The sequence below is a fragment of the Procambarus clarkii genome, chromosome 70, assembly GCF_040958095.1.
Source record: "Procambarus clarkii isolate CNS0578487 chromosome 70, FALCON_Pclarkii_2.0, whole genome shotgun sequence".
NCBI lineage: Eukaryota > Metazoa > Arthropoda > Malacostraca > Decapoda > Cambaridae > Procambarus > Procambarus clarkii.
This window is the reverse complement of record NC_091219.1, coordinates 20,089,093-20,109,115: the sequence shown is the minus strand read 5'-3', so window position 1 is coordinate 20,109,115 and position 20,023 is coordinate 20,089,093. Positions and strand designations below refer to the sequence as shown.

General features: G+C 40.4%; 2 protein-coding genes across 2 annotated transcripts in view; both read right to left on the bottom strand.

The window, feature by feature from the left end:
• LOC138355980 (organic cation transporter protein-like) overlaps window positions 1-546 on the bottom strand; it is a 45,113-nt gene extending 44,567 nt beyond the window's left edge. The window contains exon 1 of the mRNA XM_069311523.1: window positions 420-546. Within this exon, the coding sequence (XP_069167624.1) occupies window positions 420-546 (127 nt within the window). The remainder of the gene's footprint in view (window positions 1-419) is intronic.
• Window positions 547-7,179: 6,633 nt separating this feature from the next.
• bisc (TM2 domain-containing protein 1 biscotti) lies at window positions 7,180-13,009 on the bottom strand. Its single transcript, XM_045770241.2, has 3 exons — window positions 12,859-13,009; window positions 9,943-10,330; window positions 7,180-9,759 (listed from the first exon to the last, which is right to left on the bottom strand). Exons 2-3 carry the CDS (start codon window positions 10,233-10,235, stop codon window positions 9,447-9,449), a joined length of 606 nt encoding a protein of 201 aa, XP_045626197.1. The 5' UTR covers window positions 10,236-10,330; window positions 12,859-13,009; the 3' UTR covers window positions 7,180-9,446.
• Window positions 13,010-20,023: the final 7,014 nt, after the last annotated feature.

Sequence of the window (20,023 nt, the reverse complement as noted above, 5' to 3'; positions counted from 1 at the left end):
CTATAGCCTTTGTCACATCCAACTCTAGTAAACACTTTTTTTTACTTCCCCGCTGGTATTTTCAAACTCTTCTAGTGGTTCCTGGTTAACTTTTCCTTCTCTTATCTCTGGAATCTCTCCTTGCTTTATGGTGAAGACCTCCTGGAATTTCTTATTCAGTTCCTCACACACTTCCTTGCCATTTGTAATGAATCCTTCTGCCTCTATCCTTATATTCATTACCTGTTCCTTTACTGGTGTTTTTCTCCTGATGTGACTATGCAGCAACTTGGGTTGAGTCTTTGCCATGCTTGCAATGTCATTTTCGTTTTGTCTTTCTGCCTCTCTTCTCATCCTGACATATTCATTCCTGGCATTCTGGTATCTTTCTCTGCTCTCCAGTGTCCTGTTATTCCTATAGTTTCTCCATGCCCTTTTACTTTGCTGCTTAGCTAGCCTACATCTCTGATTAAACCATGGGTTTCTCATCTTTATTTCATTGGTCTCCTTTCGGACTGGGACAAACTTGTTCGCTGCTTCCTTGCACTTGTGCGTGATGAAGTCCATCATGTCCTGGGCCGTCTTTCCCCTGTGCTCTGTTTCCCATGAAATATCTGTTAGGAATTTTCTTAACTCCTCATAGTTTCCCTTTCGGAATGCCAGTGGTGTGATTTGGGTGTTTGTCTGTCCTATCTGTGACCCCTGGTGTGATGGTGGTGTCTATCTGTCCTGTCTGTGACCCCTGGTGTGATGGTGGTGGTGTCTATCTGTCCTGTCTGTGACCCCTGGTGTGACTTCTTATGATCTTACCCAGGACCAACGAGACCTCTTAAATCTTGGTCTAAATTGTCAATTCTTATCTAAACCAAAGATGCATCAAAAACGCCTGGAAATCGAAATGCTTCTGGACGATATCCATAAGCTAGAAGACAACAAAAAAGTCATCACCACTGACACACTTCAAGCTGAACTACTTGCAGAAGCAGGGAAAAAACGAGGAACATATTCATCTACAATCTTAACCCCACGACTCAAAGAAGCAGCGAAACAACTAAAAAATCTGAAAGACGTAACAATAAGAAAAGCCGACAAAACAGCAGCATATGTATTGATTCCTACCCATGAATACATGAACAAAATTAGCGACATCCTAAGTGACGACTCCAAATTTCAACGAATCACGAGGAACCCCGTAGAAGACCTTAAGCGGAAAGTAAACAAAACAATTACAGCAATCAACGCAAAGAAAGGTAGTGTGCATTTCAATAAACTTCAAGGCGACTATGGCTTAGGATATGCCTACGGCAATGTTAAGACGCATAAACCAGGTAACTCACTACGCCCTACAATCAGCCAAATACCAACCCCAACTTATCACCTGGCAAAGAAACTCAATGAACTCCTAACTCCATACACTCCAAGTAAGTTTAGTCTACAATCATCAGCAGATTTCCTAGAATTGATCAAATCTACTCAGCCCGATGGAATCATCGCTTCCCTGGACGTTGAATCCCTTTTTACCAACGTCCCAGTCGACACAACCATAGGAATGATACTGGACAGAGTATACAGAGACGAGAGCACCCCCAAATTAGACATACCTGAGCCACACTTGAAAAGTCTTCTCGAAGCTTGTACAAAGGAAGCCCCTTTCATCAGTCCACAAGGAGACATGTATTTACAAATAGACGGAGTAGCAATGGGCTCCCCCTTAGGAGTTTTATTTGCTAATTTTTATATGGGAACCATCGAAGATAGGGTCTTCAGTAGCAGACAAAAACCAACTGTATACTGCCGTTATGTAGATGACATATTCGTAATAGTAAAAGACTCAGATGAACTAATTGACCTAAAAAGACACCTAGAGAGAGAGTCAGTACTCCGATTTACACATGAAAATAGTGAAAATAACAGTCTGCCATTCTTGGACGTACTAATAACAAAAACAGGAACCTCTTTAAGCACCAACGTATATACCAAGCCCACCAACATAGGATTATGCCTGAACGGTAGAAGTGAGTGCCCCCAAAGATACAAAGCCAGTGTTCTCAATGCTTATATTCGTCGAGCGCTTACCCACTGCTCTGAATGGAGCAACGTGAGTAGAGAGTTTGAAAGAGTAACTCAGGTATTGGTGAACAACGGATATAGCAACGCGGAAATAAACGCTGCTATAAGAAGACACTTGGACCGCTGGTATAATTCAGAACCTAGAACAGAAACCACAACACCCCCAATAAAATTATATTACAAATCAACCATGCACAGTGAACATATAAAAGAGGAAAGAATAATGAAAGAAATAATCCGTAAAGGAGTAAAAAGCACTACTCCTAACCAAAACATAAACCTGATAATATTCTACAAAACCAAGAAGACTTCCGAACTCCTTATCAAAAACAGCCCGAAGCCGACGGAGAACCCTCTACAGCAGTCAAGCGTTGTATACATGTACACTTGCCCCCACGAAGGATGTAACCTTCAATGTAAGTACATAGGTATGACGTCGACCAAGCTGATGAGGCGTTTGACATGCCATCTTCAATCTGGTGCCCCTAGGAATCACATGAGACAAGCCCATGACATTACTCTAACAAGAGAAATGTTGAACAAGAATACTTGCATAATAGACAAAACCCAAGATTCAAGAAGATTACAAATTCTTGAGGCAATTCACATAAGAATAGAGCGACCTACCATGAACACCCAAATCACGGAACTATTTACTCTACCCACCATGAGAGTAAGGACAAGACAAGAACATATCGATGCCAACACAGAAGACAATGTCCAACATAACAGGCAAATTACACTGGATTAATCTTTGTGTTTAGATAGGAGATGCCTCGTATGGGCCAATAAGCCTTCTGCAGCCCCTATGTTTATCCCTTATGTATCCCCCCATGTTTTCGCCTTAATTGTATTATCACCTGACCTAATGCGGGTATAAAATCAACTAGTATTGTAAGATCTGTTCACTTGAGAATGAACCATGGAGGTTCGAAACGTCGTGCAAATTATACAAATAAGTATAATACACTCTATAGTAAATCACTTCTTTTCTTCACCTTAAAAGTACGAAAATGAGTTTTGGAGAACTCCTATTTCAATTAAGCCCTGATGCTAAGAAAATAGTTAGAGGGATAGAAGCCCTAAACCAGAAAATAATAAATACAGAATATGCGGTCATATTCAATGAAACATATATATATATATATATATATATATATATATATATATATATATATATATATATATATATATATATATATATATATATATATATATATATATAAAATAAAATAAAACAAAACATGTGACCACTATTGTTATGTCTCCTGCTAGACTGCATACAAAAATATTAGTGAGATAACAACAAGTAACTAACTATAAAATAACTATTCCCTGTAGATGTATAAACGTTAATAGGAGATCAAGACAAGAAACACATTGTAAGAGAGTTCACCAAGGTCATCACTGACCTTGTTCAAAAAAATGTGCCAAGAAGGCGTAAGAGAACTAGATATATGACACAAGCAGGTGGTGTTCAAGAGATGTGTAATTACTTCATTCATAATAATGTACTACTAGAAATCTTAGCCATGTATCCAAAGTTTGCTTTCTGTAGGTCATGTATGCACATGATTGTAAAGCTGCTGTCCAGTTCGATGGGAGTGTGAAGCAGGATTAGTAACTTCGTGACTAACTTCAATCTATCCATTGCCGTCCTTTTTGACCTGGAAAAGGCTTACGACACCACTTGGTGATATCATATTCTATCTCAACTTCATTCTTTTGGCCTTCGTGGTCATCTCCCTCTCTTTCTCCGCAGCTTCCTCTCTCGTCGTTCCTTTCGGGTGCGCCTTGGTACCGCTCTCTCCCCCTCTTTTCAGCAATACGAAGGTGTGCCCCAGGGTAGTGTTCTGAGCGCTACTCTTTTTCTGGTTGCCCTCAATGGTCTTCTTTCCTCTCTTCCTTCTGGTGCCTTCTCCGCTCTCTATGTCGATGATCTTACCCTTTGCTGTCAGGGTGATGATTCGCCTCTCCTTCAGCGCCGGCTTCAACTTGCAATTGATGCCGTGTCGTCTTGGGCCACCGATCATGGCTTCAAGTTCTCTACTTCTAAGACTTGTGCCATGACTTTTACGCGGAAACGGGTCGTTCTTCGTCCCTCTTTGTCACTTTATGGTCATCCCCTTGAATACAAAGATTCCGCGAAGCTTTTGGGGTTATTCCTTGACACTCGTTTGTCTTGGTCTCCCCATATCTCTTACCTCCGTGTTGAGTGCTCTAAGGCCCTTACCCTCCTTCGGGTCTTGTCCCATACTTCTTGGGGGGCAGATAGGCGCACTCTCCTTGCTTTACATTCCTCTCTCGTCCTGTCTAAGCTCGATTATGGTTGCCCTGCTTACTCTTCAACTCTTCGCCGTCTTGATGCTTTGCACCATACTGGGTTGCGCCTCAGTTCTGGTGCCTTTCGTTCGACTCCCGTCCTTAGCTTGTATGTTGACACTGGCTTCCTGTCTCTCCAGGACCGCCGTGATCGCTACTGTCTTCGCTATCTTGCGCGGTCCTTACAACGTCCTCTCGCCTTTGTCGTGCTTTAACTTTTACCCCTCCTGCGGTTCCTGTTCCTCTTCACCACCTCCCTCTTTCTGTCCGGTTATCTCGCCTCCAGGATTCTCTTTCCGTTCATATGTCTTTTTTTTTTTTTCTTTTCTTTTTTTCTTTTTTGAGATATATACAAGAGTTGTTACATTCTTGTACAGCCACTAGTACGCGTAGCGTTTCGGGCAAGTCCTTAACACAGCCCGTAGCAGCTGTCTAACCCCCAGGGACCTATTTACTGCTAGGTAACAGAGCATCAGGGTGAAAGAAACTTTGCCCATTTGCTTCTGCCTGGTCTGGGAATCGAACCCAGGCCTCAGAATTAAGACTCCTGCGCACTGTCTTAACACACACACACACACACAAACATTAATCCTATGGTCCCTGGAATACGATCCCCTGCCGCAAAGAATCGTTTTTTCATCCAAGTACACATTTTACTGTTGCGTTAAACAGAGGCTACTGTTAAGGAATTGCGCCCAGTAAATCCTCCCCGGCCAGGATACGAACCCATGACATAGCGCTCGCGGAACGCCAGGCGAGTGTCTTACCACTACACCACGGAGACTGCTTTGTCTGTTTCTCCTCGTGCTGTTCCTTCTTTGCCCCCATAGAGAGTCCCTCTTCCGCGGTTTTGTACTTCCTTGACCCGTATCACTAAAGCTTTTACCCCTCTTACGGTTCTAAAACGCCTTTTCCTTGAGCACTTTTCTTCTCACTCCTGCTCCGTTTCTGTCTTCACCGATGGGTCTAAGTCTGCGGACGGTGTTGGCTACTCTGTTGTTTTTCCTGATCGCACTTATATGTGTCGCTTACCTCCGGAGACTAGCATCTTTACAGCAGAACTTTATGCTATTCTCTATGCTCTTCGTCTCCTGCTTTCTCGTTGTCAGTCTTCCTTTGTAGTTGTTGTTGACTCTCGTAGTGCCCTCATGGCTCTCGGGTCCTTTAATCCGGTTCATCCAGTAGTTGTCGAGATCCAGCATTGGCTGTTTCTTGTTCACAGTAAATTTAAATCTGTTGAGTTTTGTTGGGTTCCCAGCCATATTGGTGTGTCATTAAATGAGCGTGCGGATGCTGCTGCCAAGGAAGCTGTCCGCTCTTGTCCCATCTCTCGTAAAGGCATTCCGTATTCCGACTTTTACCCGGTTATCCATTCCTCCGTCCTTACCCGTTGGCAGGCTTATTGGTTGTCTGTTACTGGTAACAAGCTACGTACTCTTAAATGTTGTTTCCTCGTGGCCGTCCTCCTTCCACCGTAACCGGCGGTGGGAAACAGCTCTGGCGAGGTTGCGTATTGGCCATACTCGCTTAACCCATGGTCACTTGATGGAGCGCCGCCCTGCTCCTTATTGTCCTAGTTGCATTGTCCCTCTTACAGTCATGCATGTCCTTCTTGAATGTCCTGACTTCCAGGACGAGTGTGTCTTGCTTTCCGACCGCCCCTCACGGTCACCTGTCCCTCAATAGAATTCTTGGTGACTCGGATACTTTTGATATCGTTCGCCTTATGCGTTTTTGTTCTCGTATTGGCATCCTTGGTGATATTTAGCGCCCTCTGATTATTTTGCGCATTTGATGGTGCTACATAGCCTTCCCGGTTTGGTGCCTTCTTTTGATAATTACTTACTTTCAATCTATTCAATCTATAACTTCAAGTCTCACCCAATTTATCTCCCAGCCCCAAATCAGACTCTCCCAACTGTATCCTTCCCACCAATCTCCATTCCCTCCAACCGTATCTAGACCATCTGTCTCGATGGGATTAATATGGTACGATTTTGATTCTTGGCTAACTTCTTACCAGATGGTGGCTGGGGAGGCAGACTGCCTGACTTCAGACTCACATTTTTACTAATTGTGACTGGTTGCTACCATAACTGTGAATGCCTGACTGGTATAATTAACTGTGGCTTGTTGACTGTGAATGCCTGACTGTCTGTGAATGCCTAAGTTGATAAATAAATAATAAAATAATATTGAATAAGTTGATGAATAAAGAATAAACTACAGTACCTTTTGTAAGCAAACATCAGGGGTAAAATATAAAAAAAAAATTAATTGGTTGTCTAGGCCCAAACCACTAGTTAGCATCATTCCCTTGCCACCAATGGCAGCCAAAGCTACCAATGGGTCCCAGCCAGCAAATTCAGTCTTTCACACCTTGCCCAAGCAACAACCCGAGCACCGTGAGAGAGTGGGCAGGGTTGGAATGGAGAGCCACTGAAGAGGCCTTCTAAAAAAAATCAGTGTTGCTTTATTTTCGTTCTGTAGTCTTGTATTCTTAGACTTCCTTCTGCCTCAATTAAAGAGTCAGATTCTGGTCCTGGACTACATTAGGCACATATAATTCATTAGAGCCTTGTGTAGTGCCATGTGTAAGGTTCCAGGGTGGTAGTTCAGGGAGCCTTCAGAAACAGACACTCAATTGCTTTCAATGTACAGTAGTATTTTTGCTTGCAAGTTGCTTTGCCTTTTATATCATTCCATTCCATTACAGTACTCTATTTTTATTTTTTTTCATACTCTACCATTATATGAAGAATTAGAAATAAATTAGGGCATGAGGCTAATATGAAATATATTTAGAAATTCTTTATTAAAAAATATTTATTTAAGATGAGACAACCTAAATGTGATATTTATCCATTGACCTCCTGTACAGCCATTTGAAAAAACTATCATTCTGCATCTTTGTACAAAATACTGAACTTGTAAACACAAAACCTGCAAAAACAAACAGTTACTCTACATGAATTTTGCAACATATCCACAGTATATTAACCTCATCTCACTATAGAACCACAAATATTATTTTACACTATTTTTCTCACAGGCATTAGTTTCTCTCTGTTGCTACATATTGCAATAGCTACTTATGCTTTAATATATAATGATCATTTTTAAATTAGTTAAGATATTTATTCTTAAATTTTGAAATACTGTACCTTCACAATTTTTTATTCTCCAATACAATCATTATAATTAAATTATATTTTTAGGTCCATACAGTAATGCATCCTCCAAAAATGATTGAACTTATATCTACTGTGGATATACCAGTAGTAGACAGATGTCTACATGAGTAGATATAGATGGAATATACAAAAAATAGAATAATGTGTGCAAAAAACCAGCGTTGAATGAAATGAAATGCCATTGATTGGGTGGGCTCTGGAGACTCCCTGAAGCTATCCGAACTGATATGTGCTATATAGTGGAACCTTGAGTGACGAGCAGCTCCATCTACGAGCATTTCAAGTAACTAGCGAGCCACTCGCAGAACATTTGTCTCGATTGACGAGCTTTCGCTCAATGAGAAAACCACATGGTGCTTCCTACTGTAGATTTGAAGAAAGAAATCATAGCAAAGCACAAGCGTGGTGTCCGTGTGACTGATCTCGCCAGGGATTATGGCAGGTCCTCATCAACAATTTGCACCATCTTAAAGAAGTAAGAATTTAGGAAGCTTGAAGTGGCTAAAGGAGTTACCAAGAAACATCCAAAAATCCTAGATGTTGAAAAGCTACTGTTGGTCTGGATGAATGAAAGTCAATGACATGGCAATAGTATCTCTGAAGCTATTGTTTGTGCTAAGGCAAAGGTGCTGTATGTGGACCTTGTCAGGAATACACAAGGCACGTCGTCTGAAGATGAGGAGATATTTAAGGCAAGCCGGGGATGGTTTGAGAAATTTAGGAAGAGAGGTGGTATACACAGTGTTGTGTGACATAGGAAAGCTGCCAGCTCTAATAAAGCTGCTGCCGTAAAATTTGTGTCAGAGTTCCAGGAATTCGTTGCTAAGAGATGAATGCCAGCAAGGCAAGGCTGCCTCTTCCAGTGAGATCACGGAGGCGTTGGGAATGTTTGAAAAGGTGACCGCATTCTTGGAAAAGCATCACCCTGATAAAGCAGTGACAACACAGTGTGTGAACATGTTTAATGACAATTTTCTGTCGCGTTTTAGGGACATCTTAAAATGAAGACAAAAGCAATTGTCAACAGATACTGTACATTCTTTGGAAAGGTAAAGAAAAGACGAGCAAGTGACAGTGAACCACAACCCGGTCTCAGTGTGGTGAAATTCCCAAGAAGAGAGAGCCCGCCTGACTCAGAGGTGGATTTTCCTTCCACACCGTAACCCCTCTCCTCCTTCCCACCTCCCCATCGTCTTCCTCAAGTCAGCAACGACTCTTCATAAGGTAATGTACATGTACAATTGAAAACAGTAAAACAAAACATTTATAATAATTACATATACAGTATTATATTTACCTTATAAAATGTCATATTGATGTTTTTGGGGTGGAACGGATTAATTTTATTTACATTATTTTAAATGGAAAAAATAGTTTCGAAAGACAAGCGTTTCACATGACGGGGACCAGATTGTAGATTGCACAAGTTAACCAGACAGTGGTCTGTTTTGATTCATGTCCCTATTTCTGGGTCCTTTCCCAGTCGATGGCAATTATGACATACAAAGTGCTCATAGGCCATTGCTCACTGAGCCTCTCTGAGGGGACCAGGTTTTGGCTCATGGTTCCCGGTAGGCATAAGAACTCCTGTGACTGATGACCCCAAACTAATAAAGCACATATCAGTTTGGATACCTCCAGGGAGCCGACGAAACTCCTCACAGAAAAGACTGATAGAGCAATAATGTTTGACAAGCCAAACCTTTATTAACAGAACTATAAATCCTGAAGTATGACAAATGTAATCAAAACCTGCCAATCAGTAAATAGTATTCTATGAATTATAAGGACATAAGATAAAGTGATTACAAAAAGTTAATAGCTTTTACAAAATGTAATTGATAACTAACCAATATTTGTATTGCATTTTTCCCAGAAACTTCAGAGATCCTTAACTCCACGGCCTACGACCCCCCAGTCTTCCTGTGGCATTCTGTAAGTCATATTATCCATACGAATAACCTCAATGCCAGCCCCATAATAACTTATGACATAGTGTGAGCCATCAGCAGGTCCAACAGTTTGTGTAGCAATAAGAATAATATCAATCAGCTGCCCAAGAAACAAGAATCCCAGGGTACAAAATTTAGCAAGACCAACGGCATAGTAGCCAAGGTAAATGCGATCTATGCCAAACATTCCAAGAAATACCGAAAGGAGTAAGGCTGTTTCATAAGAATAGCCATTTGTGTATCTGAAAAAAAATACAGGATTATTAAATTTTTTTTCCTCAAATATTTATATGCATCACATAAGTAAAAAACCTTCTTTCTTGAATATTTATATACATTACTGTATTTTATAATTATTGTACTGTAAAGTAAATAAATTCTATTCCTATATATGACATAGATTACTTGAAGAATACGTGACTTACCTGCATGGAATTTCACGTTCAAAAGTCCCATTATTAGTTTCTGTACAAACAATGCCAGGGGCTGAGGTACACACAACCTTGGTACGCCCAGCTTTGGTACACCCTCGAGGCTGCTGCGTTCGTGGATCTATGTTAGCTTCTGTGCACAGAAACTGACCAGCTAGTAGAGAGGAGCAGTTGGTGTAGTACTCTCCACATACTCCAGCAGCCATAAAGAGACCAAGCAATGCCCATATTATGGAAGAATTATAATGCCTTCCAACTGGAGTTCTCATTAGGCACTTCAGTAACATTCTTATCTCTTCAGTGTGTTGAGACAAAGGAGACTCACCCAGACAATTTATGCATTACTGTTCTTGAGATCTTCATGCTACATGCATAAGCAAAACTGAAAGAACAGAATTTTAATATTAGTTTTTCTAAATTTTCTGACAACTTCTAACAAAATTAAAGAATCTTCACGTAAAATTAAATGAGTAACTCATAAAAACATCCCATTACTGCCAATTAACTGAAAATAAACTTTATCAAGTTGAAGAATAAAATCATACTCAAATTCATTGATAAATTAAAAAGTCAAGTATTGAATGTAGTGAAACACCCTATTATAGTGAGCATCCAATGGCACCTAAGCTTAACTCTAATTTAAATAAACCTTAGCCACTACACCAGGTCTCGGACACATAATTGTCGCTTCCTGAGAGCAAAGACCAGAATCTGGCTCATTTTACAAAGTGAGGAGAGCAGGGGGAATCAGACATAAACCTGAAAATTTATGTTCCACTGACCAGAAGCTGCCACAACTACATGAGGGCAAACCAGGCTCACCTACAGATAACCAAACAACTCACAAAGCCAGATGAACAAGGCTCTGTTCATCTCCCATGCTGCCAAGATGAATGGAAACGAGAAGCCAAAAGTGAGAATGGACAACACATCAAAAGGGAACAGCATTGACGACTAAAACCAAAGAAATCAGAAGTGAAACTGTCTTCAGAAACTGGCCCCATAGGGAATGTCAGCTGCCTCTACAGAGGAGACATTGTAATGACAGGGGTGCAACCCGAAAGAGAGGGCATAGCTCCACAGGAGAAAGGTGCACTGAAGACTTAACAAGACTACTGTAAACATAATACCTGAAGGAGATGATGTCATAGGCATGGAGACCATCGACAACATTCAGCACTGGGAGAGCTGAAAATAAAGCCCCAGCCAAGGGCTAATGCAACCTGGAACAGTCTGTTTGCTGAAAGAAATGAAGAGGAAAATGATGACAATTATACCTCAGGCAAAAATGGGGTACACACCACACAGCCCTAGAAGTGGTGAAAGAATGTCCCCTAGGGAAAGTGGAAAAGCTCTATCTGACAGTTGGAGCTCAGCGAAATCCATATCATCCAATGGGAAAATCCTGGACCATCCTAACACCAGCTGGAAACCCGAGGTGCAGATGCAACAGGGCCAACCAAGGAAGAGAAAGGGAGGCTTACCTGGAAACCAAGACTAGACCCTGTCAAGCCAGACCCCAAGAATGCCCCAAACAGGTACATTCTCCAGTTGATAAAAAATCTGAAATAAGCCACCTGGAAAAGACCCCGAACCCTGACCAGCAGCCAGACCATGCAACTGGAGATTCTAAGTAGCCAGTCACAGAGGTAGGGCAGAATGCAGTCTGGGGAAAAGCTGGGGCCCATGGGAACAGCTGGGGGCCCAAGGAAGACCAAAATGATAAAGAGCCCAAAAGGGGAGTGAGTGGTGTCCCTCACTGAACCCCAACCAATCCCTGAACTCAGGGAGGAATCAGACATGCAGAGGCTTTCCATACATACAGCAACTAGCACGTACAGCCACTAGCACGTACAGCCACAACACGTACAGCCACTAGCACGTACAGCCACTAGCACGTACAGCCACTAGCACGTAAAGCAACTAGCATGTACAGCCACAACACATACTGCCACTAGCACGTACAGCCACTAGCACATACAGCCACAACACGTACAGCCACAACACGTACGGCCACAGCACGTACAGCCACTAGCACGTACAACCACTAGCACGTACAGCCACAACACATACTGCCACTAGCACATACAGCCACTAGCACGTACCGGTCCGTCTAATTACTGCAAAGGTACCACAAGCTACTCAAGCTTCACTAAGCTTCCTGTCAATACGTTAGGAATGAATTAATATTTACTCATTATAATGTTGGTGCTGAATGTACAACACGAAAAAACAATTTTAATCTGAAAAAGTATCTTTTTATAAAGAAATTAGACAAAAATAAAGAGCTGGTGACGCCAAATCAAGTCGACGATCCAAGCGTCGGTTAGGTTTGGTTAGGTTAGATCAACCTAACCTATCATATTTATTCATTACTAATGCATTGCCAGGAAGCTTTGTAAAGCTTGTGTAGCTTGTGGTAGCTTGTGGTAGCTTGCGGTAATTAGACGGACCCACACATACAGCCACTCGCACGTACAGCCACTAGCACATACAGCCACAACATTAAATTTTAAATTTTGCCCCGAGGAGCGAGTTTATTGGGCAGCGCCACTCATCTTGTGAGACACAACATGTACAGCCACTAGCACGTACAGCCACAACACGTACAGACACAGCACGTACAGACACAGCACGTACAGACACAGCACGTACAGCCACTAGCACGTACAGCCACTAGCACGTACAGCCACAGCACGTACAGCCACAGCACGTACAGCCACAACACGTACAGACACATCACGTACAGCCTCTAGCACGTACAGCCACTAGCACGCATAGTCCTAGTTGTAGTAAAGTGACATTCAGTAACATTGTAACATAACAACAAAGCAACATTCAGTAAATTATTAATGGTCATTTGACAAGCGTGATATTACAGGCTTAATGACTCAACATATTAATAACTACCTTTATTAAATGTTGTTGTATTGATAGCAACGAAGATAGGTGAAGCTGAAACCTTGGATGTTTGTTGTTGTTTTGAGAGCAAACGCCACCATCCAACACATCTCACGTCCCGGCAGCAAACACGACTATCTTACAACACTACAACGCTCACCCTCCGTCACTATGTGATGGAGTGCGAAAAGATATGTGTATTTAGAGACAATTCTATAACCAATGTTCCAGCGATGTGTCAATATTTCATTCAAAATGATCTGCTACCAGAAATTTTAGCCAAATATCTCCAGTTTGCTAACTGTAGGTAGTAACTAAGTGATTGTAACCTATCCACCGCTGCCCACTGGATGGGGGGCGGTGTGCAGGACAGACATATAAATTTTGACACTAGCTCTCCACATATGTCAGTTGCTTAATTTAGAAACTGTACTTGAGGTCGATCTCGAACCCATTGATGATGTGACGACTTATACTGAATTTTGTAACTAGCTCATCAAGATTGTAACTTGCTTAGCTAAATGAATTGTGGGGTTCAGTCCTTGAGCCCATTATGTGCCTCTGTAACCCTTTCCACTACCGCCCACAAGATGGGTATGGGGTGCGTAATAAACTAACTAAACTACAACGCTCAGTACTAAAACGTTTATCATACGCATTTCATCGGAAATATTTAGATAAAACCACTTAAAACGGAAATTTATAATAATAGCATTATTATTAGAAGCAGCAGCAATAATGATAATTAGTTTTGACGGGGAAAGGCAGCAGAGCTATACATATGTATGTGTGAACTTACCTATCAATATTTTACTTTATTTATTTATATATACAAGAGTTCCTACATCATTTGTACAACCACTAGCAATAAGTACACAATTGATTGGCTTGTTTGCAGGCCTTCATACTCCCTCAACTAGCTATCAAGTAACTATAAAAAGGTATATATCAAATCAAATCAAATCAAAATGTTTATTCAGGTAAAGTACATACATACAAGGTGAGATGCAAACATTGATGGATTTATACATAGAGCTAGTACATACAATGCCTAAAGCCACTATTACGCAAAGTGTTTCGGGCAGGAAAAACACTAAAGACTAAAACTTAATACTAATTGAGGTTAAAGTATAAAATGTGTTGAGAAAATAAAAAAATAAAAAAGGGGGGAGCATGGCAGAAAAACAGCAAAAATACAATTTGGTCGGCAGACAGCAAAGTTTAAAAATAACAGACATGGGTTGACATTATAGGGGTAAGGTAGGTTACAGGGAGTTAATTAGGTAGTGTTTAGTTTTTATCTTAAACTGGTTGAGAGAGGTACAGTCTTTAACATGGTTGGGAAGGTCATTCCACATTCTTGGTCCTTTGATTTGTAGAGTATTTCTAGTTTGATTAAGTCGTACTCTTGGAATATCAAAAAGGTATTTGTTTCTGGTGTGGTGCTCATGGGTTCCGTTACAACCTTCAATGAAGCTTTTAAGGTCAGGATTGGCATTACAGTTCAGCGTTTTATATTTATATAATACACATGAGAGAATGTGCAGTGACTTAATATCTAACATATTCAGAGATTTGAGTAGGGGTACCAAGTGATGTCTGGGGCCAGAGTTGGATATTGTCCTAATAGCAGCTTTGTGTTGAGTAATTAGAGGACGTAAATGATTTTGGGTAGTAGAACCCCAAGCACAAATACCATAGTTGAGATAAGGATAGATGAGGGAGTAATAGAGCATCACCAGGGCAGAGCGAGGTACATATCTGATTTTAGAAAGAATGCCAACAGCTTTTGAAACTTTTTTTTATATATTTAGAATGTGTTCCTGGAAATTCCGCTTGTGGTCAATGAGAACGCCAAGGAATTTGCCATCTATTTTGTTACAAATTTGGGTATTATTTATCCTGAGATTTATTTGATTTGAGAATTTATTGCCAAACAAAATATAGAAAGTTTTGTCAATGTTGAGGGGTGAGTTTGTTGGCAGTTAGCCAAACATGGACTTTATTTACCTCAGTATTCACTGTTACATTTAGAGCAAGGGGGATCAGGACTGGAGTAAATGAAGGTTGTGTCGTCAGCAAATAGAATTGGTTTGAGGTGTTGGGAGGCATTTGGAAGGTCATTAATGTACATGAGAAAGAGGAGAGGGCCAAGTATGCTGCCCTGGGGAACACCAATGTTGATGGGTAGGGTGGGAGAAATTGTATTATTCACAAACACATTGGAGCCTGTCAGTAAGGTAGGATTTGAGGTATTGTAGGGAGTGTCCTCTGACACCATAATGATGTAATTTAAGAAGAAGGTTTTGGTGGTTGACAGTATCGAAAGCTTTACGCAGGTCCACAAATAACCCAACAGGGAACTCATTTTTATCAAGAGCTGTATGAATCGAGTTAAGCATACTAATAAGTGCATCGTTAGTGCTTTTTTTGGGCCTGAAGCCATATTGGCAAGGGCTAAGTATATTGAGTTTGGCTAGATATGAGTAAAGCTGCTTATAGATTAGTTTTTCAAAAATTTTTGACAAGTTTGGCAGGATTGATATAGGTCTGTAGTTGTTAACATCTGTGAGATCACCACATTTGTGGACAGGCGTTACTCTCGCTTTTTTTAGAATATCTGGAAAGGTTTGGAGTTCAAGTGACTTGTTGAAGAGCAAAGCAACAGCAGGGGCTAAAGATCTGGAGGCTTTTTTGTAGATTAAAGTTGGTATCTCCTCAAGGGCACCAGACTTGGTTTTAAGTGAAAGGATTATCACATTGACGTCAATGGAATTAATAGGCTTTAGGTACAGAGACTGGGGATAGTTCCCTGTAAGATAGTCCTTAATGTCAGTACTGGAAGATGGAATATAATATTATTTATATAATACACATGAGAGAATGTGCAGTGACTTAATATCTAACATATTCAGAGATTTGAGTAGGGGTACCAAGTGATGTCTGGGGCCAGAGTTGGATATTGTCCTAATAGCAGCTTTGTGTTGAGTAATTAGAGGACGTAAATGATTTTGGGTAGTAGAACCCCAAGCACAAATACCATAGTTGAGATAAGGATAGATGAGGGAGTAATAGAGCATCACCAGGGCAGAGCGAGGTACATATCTGATTTTAGAAAGAATGCCAACAGCTTTTGAAACTTTTTTTTATATATTTAGAATGTGTTCCTGGAAATTCAGCTTGTGGTCAATGAGAACGCCAAGGAATTTGCCATCTATTTTGTTACAAATTTGGGTATTATTTATCCTGAGATTTATTTGATTTGAGAATTTATTGCCAAACAAAATATAGAAAGTTTTGTCAATGTTGAGGGGTGAGTTTGTTGGCAGTTAGCCAAACATGGACTTTATTTACCTCAGTATTCACTGTTACATTTAGAGCAAGGGGGATCAGGACTGGAGTAAATGAAGGTTGTGTCGTCAGCAAATAGAATTGGTTTGAGGTGTTGGGAGGCATTTGGAAGGTCATTAATGTACATGAGAAAGAGGAGAGGGACAAGTATGCTGCCCTGAGGAACACCAATGTTGATGGGTAGGGTGGGAGAAATTGAATTATTCAAAGAAACATACTGGAGCCTGTCAGTAAGGTATGATTTGAGGTATTGCAGGGAGTGACCTCTGACTCCATAATGATGTAATTTAAGAAGAAGGTTTTGGTGGTCGACAGTGTCAAAAGCCTTACGCAGGTCCACAAATAACTCAACAAGGAACTCATTTTTATCAAGAGCTGCATGTATCAAGTTAATCATATTAATAAGTGCATCGTTAGTGCTTTTTTTGGGTCTGAAGCCATATTGACAAGAGCTAAGTATATTGTGTTTGGCTAGATAAGAGTAAAGCTGCTTGTAGATTAGTTTTTCAAATATTTTTGACAAGTTTGGCAGTTTATGTAACAGCGTAGGCCCTCCAGCTATTTGTCACAGGACCAGCCATTTTAGCTTACTATGTCCCAAGATGCCTCTTCAGTTTTTCTATGCCCAGCATGAGCCACTGCAGTTATTCTGTTCCAGCGTGGGCCACTTCAGTTCTTTATGTCCCAGGGTGAGCAACTTCAGCTTACTATGTCCCAAGATGCCCCTTCAGTTTTCTTTATGTCCAACGTGAGCCATTTCAGCTTATTATGCCTCGGCTGGGCTACTTCCGGCTGATGGGGTTCCAGCCGATGTTCTAGCTGGCGGTGTTACAGCAGACGATGTTCCAGCCGCCAATGTTCCAGCTCCCGATGTTTCGGCTGATGAGGTTTCAGCTGATGTTCCAGCTGGCGGTATTCCGGCTGAAGTTGCTCCAGCCGCCGATGCTCCAGCTGCTGATGTGGTCCCCGCCGATGATACAGCAGCTGATGGCCCAGCTAGTGGTGTTACGGCCTCGTCGGCCGTAACACCACCAGCTGCTGACGTTCCGGCTGAGGAGGTTCCAGCCAATGATCCAGCAGTGTTAGTGGCCCTCAGATAAATGTGTGTATTGTTCAAGAAAATTTGCAAATTATATACTTTATTTATATATACAAGAAGATACAATGGGTTGTGGAAGAATATATATACATTATTGATTATAAATAAATAAATAATAAATAAATATGTTTATTCAGGTAAGGTACATACATACAAGTGATGTTACATTAATGGATTGATATATAGATAGAGCTAGTACATACAATGCCTAAAGCCACTATTACGCAATGCGTTTCGGGCAAGAAAAACATTAATATCTAGAACTTAATACTAATTGAGCATAAAGAATAAAAAGTGTTGAAAACAAATACAAATAAAGATAAAAAAAGGGGGAACATGACTGAAAAAGCAGCACAAATACAATAGGTTGACAAACAGTGTTGATTAAAAAAAAATATAATAATAATAAAATAAAATAACAGACATGGGTTGACAATAAAGGAGTGAGGTGGGTTACAGGGAATTTATTAGGTATTGTTTAGTTTTTATCTTAAACTGGTTGAGAGAGGTACAGTCTTTAACATGGTTGGGAAGGTCATTCCACATTCTGGGTCCCTTGATTTGTAGAGCATTTCTAGTTTGATTAAGTCGTACTCTAGGAATATCAAAACTGTATTTATTCCTGGTGTGGTGCTCATGGGTTCTGTTACAACCTTCAATGAAGCTTTTGAGGTCAGGATTGGCATTACAGTTCAGCGTTTTATATATGTATAATACACAAGAGAGAATGTGCAGTGACTTAATATCTAACATATTCAGAGATTTGAGTAAGGGTACCGAGTGATGTCTGGGGCCAGAGTTGGTTATTGTCCTAATAGCAGCTTTGTGTTGGGTAATGAGAGGACGTAAATGATTTTGGGTAGTAGAACCCCAAGCACAAATACCATAGTTGAGGTATGGATAGATGAGGGAGTAATAGAGAGTAACCAGAGCAGGGCGGGGTACATAATATCTGATCTTAGAAAGAATGCCAACAGTTTTTGAAACTTTTTTTGATATATTTAGAATGTGACCCTGGAAATTCAGCTTGTGGTCGATGAGAACGCCAAGGAATTTGCCATCTAATTTGTTACAAATTTGGGTATTGTTTATTTTGAGATTTATCTGATTAGAGGATTTATTGCCAAACAGAATATAAAACGTTTTGTCAATGTTAAGGGTGAGTTTGTTGGCAGTTAGCCAAAGATGGACTTTCTCTAGCTCAGTATTTACTGTGGCATTTAGAGCAAGGGGGTCAGGACTGGAGTAAATGAAGGTTGTGTCGTCAGCAAATAGAATTGGTTTGAGGTGTTGGGAGGCATTTGGAAGGTCATTAATGTAGATGAGAAAGAGGAGAGGGCCAAGTATGCTGCCCTGAGGAACACCAATGTTGATGGGTAGGGTGGGAGAAATTGTATTATTCACAGAAACATACTGGAGCCTGTCAGTAAGATAAGATTTGAGGTATTGCAGGGAGTGTCCTCTGACTCCATAATGATGTAATTTAAGAAGAAGGTTTTGATGGTTGACAGTGTCAAAAGCCTTACGCAGGTCCACAAATAACCCAACAGGAAACTCCTTTTTATCAAGAGCTGCGTAAATTACGTTAATCATACTAATAAGTGCATCGTTAGTGCTTTTTTTGGGTCTGAAGCCATATTGACAAGAGCTAAGTATATTGTGTTTGGCTAGAAAAGAGTAAAGCTGCTTGTAGATTAGCTTTTCGAATATTTTTGACAAGTTAGGCAGGATTGATATAGGTCTATAGTTGTTAACATCAGTGAGATCACCACATTTGTAGACAGGGGTTACTCTTGCTTTTTTTAGAATGTCAGAATGTTTTAGAATGTTATGTGGTACATCATTGGTTTAAAATATAAAAAGCATTTTGAACTCATTGTCTTTGAAACAGTCTGAAAAATTTGGTTTCTGTAAATTAATTAAAATTAGGTACTGTACTTTATTGTTCTATTGTACTTTTGAATAAAGTATAGGTTGGACATTTTTTAATTCATTAGAGGGAATTCCATATACCTGTATTGGGTCAGTTTATTTTCATGGCGTGTTTGCGTTAAGTTAGTATGACAATGGTAATATCAAAGAAATATTTATTTCTGCTGTAATGCTCATAGGTTCTATTATACTGTATCTAAGAAGACTTAAAACATCATTAGAATTTAGGAATAAGGGGCCGGATTCAGGAAGGTACTTACGAAGGTTTTTCCTCTTAGCTAAGAACGAATTCCTTCTTAGTGCCTTCGTGGCGGCTAGGTCCGTATTCAAAGAGCTACCCTAAGTGGAAAAACCTTCGTAAGTTCATTCCGGGATTTAAGTGTGGTTTCGACCACTCGTAGCTTTACGTAAACTGGATATAAGTCATTTTTTCTCTACTACATAACACTGGGATCGATTTATGATATTGGAACATGACCAAAATATTATAGCTGGTGAATCTAGTGAAGAGGAATCCTTCGTGTTAGTTATATATGCATTCTCTGCTTGAAACTTGAAGTAAATATGTGTTTGATGATAGTAGAATTAGTTTTATAATAGCAAGATATTATACCAGTAGTTATTAAGTAAATAAACACTGGTGAACATGAAATATGAGAGAAGGTGATGAGCCCTGCCTGATGGGATCATTTACTATCACCAAATGCCCCTGTTCACCTAGTAGTAAGGGTGTACCTTAGCTATACATACCCATTTCTAATTTATTTAGTTTGGTTTTATTTTGAAATTAAA

Coding starts and splice junctions, on each gene's coding strand:
- bisc (XM_045770241.2), bottom strand. CDS start 10,235: ATGTTACTGAAGTGCCTAATGAGAACTCCAGTTGGAAGGCATTATAAT. Junction 9,760..9,942: donor GAACGTGAAATTCCATGCAG/GTAAGTCACGTA, acceptor ATTTTTTTTCAG/ATACACAAATGGCTATTCTT.